Consider the following 8,290-nt stretch of genomic DNA (forward strand, 5'->3'; position numbering starts at 1 on the left):
AGAGTATAGTTCCTAGCCATATCGGCCTAGAAAAATTGCAACTTTTCATTTTCTGCAACTTTTCATTTTCTGGCGGTCTTAGTACACGATGCAACTACAGAAGAGTCAAGTTTTAAATGAGAAAAATATCGAAACTCTTTGGTCATTTTTGGGCGAGATGCTAACGGTCTAATCAGATTCAATGATCTATGCTAAGCTACAGCTAAAAGTGCTACCGCCAGACCCGGAGATCAGCTGTATGGATTCGAAAACGGTAAAACCCGACTGTTTAACTTTAGGGGAGTTGGAAAATGAGCCTATTTTCAAAAAAAAAGTGGAGTGTTCCTTTAACCTCTGTCTCTCCTATTTTTTATTTTTCATCCTGTTCTTTGCCCTGCAGAGCCCCCAGGAGGCCATTGGCAGTAGTAAAGAGATTAATAGGAGAGGAGCCATCCGTAATAAGAGTAGACTTCAGACCCAAAGACTGCAGGAGCTTCACCTGGAAGAAAAAATGGTACATGGTTTTATTAGCTTATTTTAATTATTAAAACAACAGAATCAACATCCATTCAAAATGCTATTATAAAACATTTGTGATGCAAAGCCTCCATAGAAAGATGTTAATTCGCTATCCCAATGCTCACTTACCTGTAGTTCAGGCCCGGCTCGGGCCATTTCCTTCAGGGTTTCGGTGCCCAGGCTCTCCATCAACTGCTTGAAGCGGTGGCTCTCAATCTCTGCCAGCTTCTGTTGCTTCTCCACGTCCAGTTGGTCCATCTCCTTCTTGTAATTCAGCTCCTGCTCACGCGCCTTACACAGACGGACCAGCTCAGCGTCCTGACACACAGAGGAGAGGAAAATGGTCAAAATCTAATAGGGAATAGAAAAAGAATAGAAAAAAGATGAGAACTAGCATAGTTTGGATGACATACAGCCTCGATTTTCTGAGCCTCTGCTTTGAGTTTGGCCTCTTCGACTGCTGCTTCTCCCTGTATACGAGCCGCCTCTGCTTTAGATTGTGCCTCAGCCGTCGCTGCTCCTGTACTCTCCACTGCAGCACTAAGACGCACACACACTGATTATTGACCATGAAAACATTAAATGTGAAGAGAAACTTGGCATTGGCCCTGGCAGTGAACTCACCTCTGAGCCTCCAGCTCAAGCAGCTCCTTTCTTGCTTTCTCTGCCTCTGCCTGGTCTGTGATCCTTTGCCTCTCCAGGCGACCCCGAGCCTCCTGCTCCTGACGCTCTGCCTCGTGTCTGAAAGAAGGAAAATGAATGTAAATGGGCATGACAGACAAATACATAGGGAAACTGGGAAAAGCTGGTAGAATAACAGAAGCTTGAGTCTTCTTTAAAAGGTACACTATGATGTTGAAAGAGTTGTACTGCTAAATATTTTTGTGGAAACCGTGATATATTGTTTCAGGACTTTTTTGATGAAAAGAAACTTTTAAAACTACAGCATTTATTTGAATCGGATTTGATTTTTGTAACACTGCACATTAAGACTGCATCCTTGCTAAATAAAAGTGCTGAATTAATTAATTATTAAAAAAAAAAATATATATATATATCTTACTGACCCCAAACTTTTAAAAGTCTAAAGTTTAACTGTGATTGCCACACTTACAATCATGGCCAAAAGCCAGAGCACTAAACATAAAGGAAAGAGAACTATCCGAGCAATAAAACTCTATAGGTGTGTCACATACCTTGTGGAAATCGTCAAACTGCACTGAGGCCACTGCTCCTCTGATTCTGGAAGCAATGGCTTTGCACGCGTCACCCACAAAGTCTGGCACAGAGAACAGAGCCGTAGCCTTGGCCGCTTCAACGGGCTGTTTGATATCAAAGTGCCTGACACGGAGAAAGAAAAACAGGTCACTTGTTTATTTGCACTTCATTTTTACTCGAGACATTTCTAATACAGCTTTAGAGCACACGCACACAACGTACCAGTTGTACGAGAGCTGCAGCTGCAAGCGAGCATGATCGGCTGTCTCTATGGTGATGATGTCGGTGCAAAAGTCTGGGCCAAGCAGGAGACAAATGGTTTTGATGACATTAGGACGTTTGGGTTTGTCTCCAGAAAGGGAAAGAACTGTAAACTGCTCATCAGGACCCAGCATCACCATTTCAGGTCCAAACACCACCCTGTGAGAGAAACAGAATGAGAAAGAGAGAAAGAGAATGGCAAAGGTTATTTGCAATGTCCAAATTATGAAAGAAAAAATTTATAAATATAAATATAAGAAAAATAAATTATAAAAAATAAAAATACTCTTAAGAAGAATTCCACAGAACCTAAATATGAACATAAAAGACTTTGCATAACTATATGACTGTCACTCAAACAAGCATCACTATATTACCTGGTCCTCTTCTCTCTGTAGTCGTACACCTGAATGGCCGCATTGTGTGGGACACGATAGGACACCACTCTGGTTTTATCTCTCTCAGCTTGCCCAAAGTTTCTTTCTCGCTCCGAACGGTCCGCTAGCGGGTCACGGGATTGGGACAGAAGAGTCTCCACATTGGCTGGAAGATTTTTCTCCCACAGTTCCTCATCCTGCGTCAGCATGTAGGTCTGGCCAATCACAGCACGCACCTGTGAAACAGACAAAGTCAGCTGGGACATAAAGCACTTTAACAACATAAACTATGTTGTTTGTGTGGTTTCACCGAAAACCCTTAAAGGAACACTCCACTATTTTTGAAAATAGGCTCATTTTCCAACTCCCCTAGCGGTTTCGGATCCATTCAGCCGATCTCCGGGTCTGGTGGTAGCACTTTTAGTTGTAGCTTAGCATAGATCATTGAATCTGATTAGACCGTTAGCATCTCGCTCAAAAATGACCAAAGAGTTTCTATATTTTTCCCATTTAAAACTTGACTCTTCTGTAGTTACATCGTGTACTAAGACCGATGGAAAATGAAAAGTTGCGATTTTCTAGGCTGATATGGCTAGGAACTATACTCTCATTCTGGCGTAGTAATCAAGGAACTTTGCTGCCGTACCATGGGTGCAGCAGGCGCAATGATATTACGCAGCGCCTGAAAACAGGCTTATTGGAAGTTACCTAGCTGGGACTATTTTCAGGTGCCTGCTGCACCCATGGTACGTCAAGTTTTATCTAATCAAATCTAATCAGATTCAATGATCTATGCTAAGCTACAGCTAAAAGTGCTTTGAAACGGTAAAACTCAACTGTTTAACTCTAGGGGAGTTGGAAAATGAGCCTATTTTCAAAAATAGTGGAGTGTTCCTTTAAGCTTGTCTGGTTTTGTCAATATTAATAAAATCTATCAAACTTAAGTTACACTGTAGTTCTCCAATAAGAAACATGAGACTGCCTTATTATGTTACATTTCCTAAATTTACTAAACTGAAATAAAAGATTAAGGAATATTTCACCTTTTTATTACTTTTTATTCCTTTAGGAACTTTTTATTCCTTTTATTCCTTTATGTGTATACACATATACAAAAACACAAAAGGTAGATTTTTTGAGAATTGTCCTAGCCACTCTTTTCCTTAAAATGAAACTGACTGGAGATAATTAATAAAATGTATGTACTGATTAATCGCGATTAACTCTACGCTCTTAAACCTATTAAGTCTCAAAATGTCCTCTAATTTTCCCCTAAGACTATTGTTAAAAGGGTTTAAAAACCCAAATGTGATTCTGAAAATCAGTGAAATGAAAAAAAATGCATTTGGTCGATCGATTCTTTATAATCTTTGAATCTTGCCTTTCCAGTTTTGATGTCACGGACGTAAATGCCCTCATTCTCATCCAGTGGGATAGCATCTTGTCTAAGCAAGACTTCTACGGTGGCAGGCGGCACGTATTCGATTGGGCCGCGCAGCATCCAACGGTCACCTGGACGACGCTGTATTCCCCTCTTTTTGGCTCGGCTTTCCCCTTCTTCTTCATCTAGCTCTTCCAGCTGAAGCATTGAGGAGCGAGGAAGCAGGGTGAAAGAAAGAAGGAGGGAGGAGTAACAATGGCAAACATTAGAGTACGGTGGGGATGGATACTGCAGCACAAGTGGCATACGATCAGACTGTGTGTATATGCATGTGTATAAGCAAAGCAAAGGGAATGCAAAACATTTTAATCATTTATCAACAAAAAAAAATTTAAGTATTCATAATAGGGAGGGGGGAAAAGGGAATGAATTAATGAAGGAACTGATTTCCCCCACTGGTCTACCATATTAGTGCTCTAAATGTCAATGGCAAATGACAATTTACATTCAGACAATAAAAGTTATTGATCCAGAATCAAGTTCTTCCTGTTCACACAATTTATGACAAGGTGATTTAAGAGTTTTAAAAGCGATCTAAACACAAACCTAGTTCACAAGCACAAAAAACGAGTGGGTGAAAAAACACCTCTTGTCTTAGCATATAAACATAAAGACAAACATTTCAGGAATACTGAAAGAGTTATATAAACTATCGGGAACAAGGGGCAACGGCAGCACCTTGTGAAACACCTTAGGTAAACGCAATACACCCACTCTCTATTTGTTTCCCTTTGTTCTCTCTCCTCGTTTGAATACTATTTGAATGAATCAGAGCTCTTTTCTTTTTTCTATCCTGAAACATCTATAAAACATTGTATGCCTTCAACCTGCACATGCCGTGACCTTAACAGCTGTTCATATATTGAATTTCTAGTTAATTATGTACTAAATAAGTGATTTTAGTAATTAATTATCGATGATCAAACATGTCCTACTTCAATACTATATATACTGCATGTTGCTTAACGTATACATGCTAGTATATAGTGATAGTCTCTGTGATAGTTACATTAGCCCATGCAAGTGTGCTATTGATAACTAGTACTTCACCATAAAGCAAAATATGCAAGCAATATTATCAGTGAGTTGGTTATCAATATTTCATATAAACTGTAATTAAAATTTTTTTTTTGTGTAATACAAATTTAATTTTGCGTTAGTTTACTTAAATGTTTCTCTGTATTCTGCACTTATTGGGTTTTACAGTGCAGGCAAAACTGAATACGCAAAAAACCTTCTTGAAAGTTATTTGGTCTTCACTCTTCATGTATGGGAAACAAAAAACTGAAGAACATATTTCTATGTACTATAGCATTGCCCCATGAGGAACAACTTTACTGCCTTTTATTTCTCCCTGAACTTCATTATTTTAAACTGTCATTTGCTTTGAGCAGGTAAACTAGTCCGGGCTGGCGCACAAAACTCTGTAAAGCTAATGCTAGCTGTGCAGCAGTGGTACCTGGTCCCTCAAACAGCCACTCGTCTCCTGCTACCCCATCACCCCTCTTGTAGAGGTCTGCGTGGAACTATTTTTTTATAACCCACAAGGTTATATTCCGCACCCACCCGCTCCCGCTATATAATGACTCTTTGTTCACCCGCTGTCCTCTAAGTATAATTTTAGTATAACACAAAATTTGTTTAATATTTTATGCAACAGTAGGATAAAAAGTGTAAAATAAAAATGTAAAAAAAATTGTATTTCTTATTTTTACTCATCTTGTCGGGATACAATTTGTTTAACATTTACAACACAATAGTAAAAAGTGTCGCAGAGAGAAAAAATATTCTGCTTGACAGAATATATATATATATATATATATATATATATATATATATATATATATATATATATATAATAAAATATATAGAGTGGGGACAAGAAATGGACAGCACCTGAGTTAAATATATGAGTGTCACAGCAAAGGGTCTGAATACTTAGGACCATGTGATATTTCAGTTTTTCTTTTTTAATAAATCTGCAAAAATGTCAACAATTCTGTGTTTTTCTGTCAATATGGGGTGCTGTGTGTACATTAATGAGGAAAAAAAATTAACTTAAATGATTTTAGCAAATGGCTGCAATATAACAAAGAGTGAAACATTTAAGGGGGTCTGAATACTTTCCGTACCCACTGTATATTGACAACCTGCCTGTTCTGTCTGAGGGCCGTATATTTACCTACAGCCTGCTCTGAGCATCATTATGCACATGACCCACAGACCCCGCAAATAAAATGCCGTGACGCAGAAAGCATGCGTGCAGCGCGTGCATAACAGTCCGAGTACAGGCTGTACCAGTGGTCAATAAGAATAAAGCGCAGATATGCTGTTCTGAATGGACGTTGGGAACGGGATATTGTTAGACTGCCCGGCGCCCACTCCCGTTCAAATTACACCAGAGTTACCGACCGCTACCGCATTTTATTCAGAATTTAATCCCGTTCAGGTCCGAGATGGTCCACACTGCAGAACACAAGATCCAGGGGGCGTGGTTGGACCCAGATCCAACTTCTCCCACCTTACTTATACCTAAACCTACCTGTCTCCACCCCTGATCCCTAAACCCACCCATCTCCACCCCTAAACCTACCAATCTCCACCCCCTAGATGTGGATCCAACCCCGCCCCCTGGATCTTGTGTTCTGCAGTGAGGGGCTACTGTCAGGTCCCACAGTTCCCACGGGAGAGCCGCGGGAATGCAGACCTCTACCCCCTTGTGTCAGTATTTTGTTGAACCACCTTTTGCTTTAATTACAGCCTTTAGTCTGTTGGGATAGGTCTCTACTAACTTTGCACATCTAGACTTTGCAATATTTGCCCACTCTTCTTTGCAGAACTGCCCAAGCTCAGTTAAATTTGATGGTGAGCGTTTGTGGACTGCAGTCTTCAAGTTATTGCACAGATTTTCAGTGGGGTTTAAGTCTGGGCTCTGTCTAGGCCATGCAAGGACATTCACCTTTTTCCTCCTTCAACCACTGTGTGCTCAGTTTTGCTGTGTGCTTTGGGTCATTGTCTTGTTGGAAGGTAAACTTTCTTCCCATTGACAGATTTCTAGCAGAGGGCAGCAGATTTTCCTCAAGAATTTGACAGTATTTTGCCCCATCCATTTGTCCTTCTATCCTGACAAGTGCTTCAGTCCCTGCTGCAGAGAAACACCCCCAGAACAGGATATTACCGCCTCCATGCTTTACTGGAGGAATGCTGTTATTTGGATGGTGAGCTGTATTGGATTTCCGCCAGACATATCGTTTGGTGTTGAGGCCAAATAATTCAATTTTAGTATCATCTGCCTCAGAATCTTCAAGGTGTGTTTTGGCAAAGCTTAGTCTGACTGCATGTGGCCTTTCTTGAGGATTGGCTTTTTTCTTGCAATCCTCCCATACAAGCCACATTTGTGAGAATTTGTGATATTGTTGTCACATGCACACAATCACCACTCTTTGTCATAAATTCCTGCAGCTGCTTCAGAGTTGCTGTAGTCCTCTTTGTTGCCTCTCTGACTAGTTTCCTACTGATTCTTTCACTTAGTTTGGAGCGACGTCCTGATCCAGGGAGGCTCTGTGTTAAATACCTTCCACTTCTTAATAATAAACTTCACTGTGCTTCTTGACATTAATAAAACCGTTGATATTTTTTGTATCAATCTCCTGACTTTTGCCTGTCCACAACTTTATCCCAGAGATCTTTTGACAGTTACTTTCCACCCATAGCTGATTGTTTGCTTCAGTTGCACTACCAAGGACTGAAATGCTCCAGGAAAGCTCTTTTCATGCTGAGCTGATCAAAATGACCACCGCTGATCACAGTTGAAAGTCAAATGGCTTTGTATGCCGTTGAGAAGGTGATTAGCTACACCTGATTGAGTTTCCAAGTCATTTTCACTTTTTCCAACTCAGTGATTCTTGTTTTTAATTTTAAAATTGTTCTGACATGTTGTGTTATGTTTTTCACTTGGATTCACTTGGAGTAAATACAGCTGGATAAAACAAAAACTGTCCATCTTCACTTCAGGCTGCAAAGCTACAAAATGTGATTATTTTAAAGGGGGTGATTCTTTTCTATACCCACTGTAAATCAAGGTCAACTTCATTTTTATTCATATAGCACCTTAAAATGACATAATTACTGACCAAGGTGCTTCACAGAAATCAATAAAAATGAAGACAAAATGAAGATATATTATAAAAATATAAATCAAACAGCTAAAACCATAAAACCAAATAAGAAACAAGACTAAGGAATTTAACTCACTGAGACTATCATAGCTAAATTATAAATAGGCCTGAGAAAAGAGAGATATTTTCAAGGTTGATTTGAATGCAGATAAAGAAAGGGATAATCTAACAGATTGAGGAAGCGAATTCCACAGCTTTGGGGCTAACACAGAGAAGGCTCTATCAACTTTAGATTTCAAAACAGGACAATGGGACAGTTATTAGTTTATCACAGCATGATCTAAGATATCTCTGGGGGGGGGGGGGGGGGGGGGGGG

The 8,290-nt window shown here is 39.8% G+C and overlaps 1 protein-coding gene across 1 annotated transcript in view; it reads right to left on the bottom strand.

The window, feature by feature from the left end:
* Positions 1–298: 298 nt before the first annotated feature.
* The window catches only part of LOC107552448 (major vault protein-like), an 11,006-nt gene continuing 3,014 nt past the window's right edge, over positions 299–8,290 (bottom strand). Inside the window, exons 3-10 of the mRNA XM_016234330.1 lie at positions 3,736–4,096; positions 2,355–2,590; positions 1,939–2,136; positions 1,695–1,839; positions 1,123–1,370; positions 912–1,038; positions 628–816; positions 299–478 (exon numbers count right to left, since the gene is read on the bottom strand). Coding sequence (XP_016089816.1) covers positions 350–478; positions 628–816; positions 912–1,038; positions 1,123–1,370; positions 1,695–1,839; positions 1,939–2,136; positions 2,355–2,590; positions 3,736–4,096 — 1,633 coding nt within the window. The 3' untranslated portion in view covers positions 299–349. The remainder of the gene's footprint in view (positions 479–627; positions 817–911; positions 1,039–1,122; positions 1,371–1,694; positions 1,840–1,938; positions 2,137–2,354; positions 2,591–3,735; positions 4,097–8,290) is intronic.

This window comes from Sinocyclocheilus grahami, unplaced genomic scaffold (assembly GCF_001515645.1).
Source record: "Sinocyclocheilus grahami isolate Dianchi unplaced genomic scaffold, SAMN03320097.WGS_v1.1 scaffold451.1, whole genome shotgun sequence".
In the NCBI taxonomy this organism is placed as follows: Eukaryota; Metazoa; Chordata; class Actinopteri; order Cypriniformes; family Cyprinidae; genus Sinocyclocheilus; species Sinocyclocheilus grahami.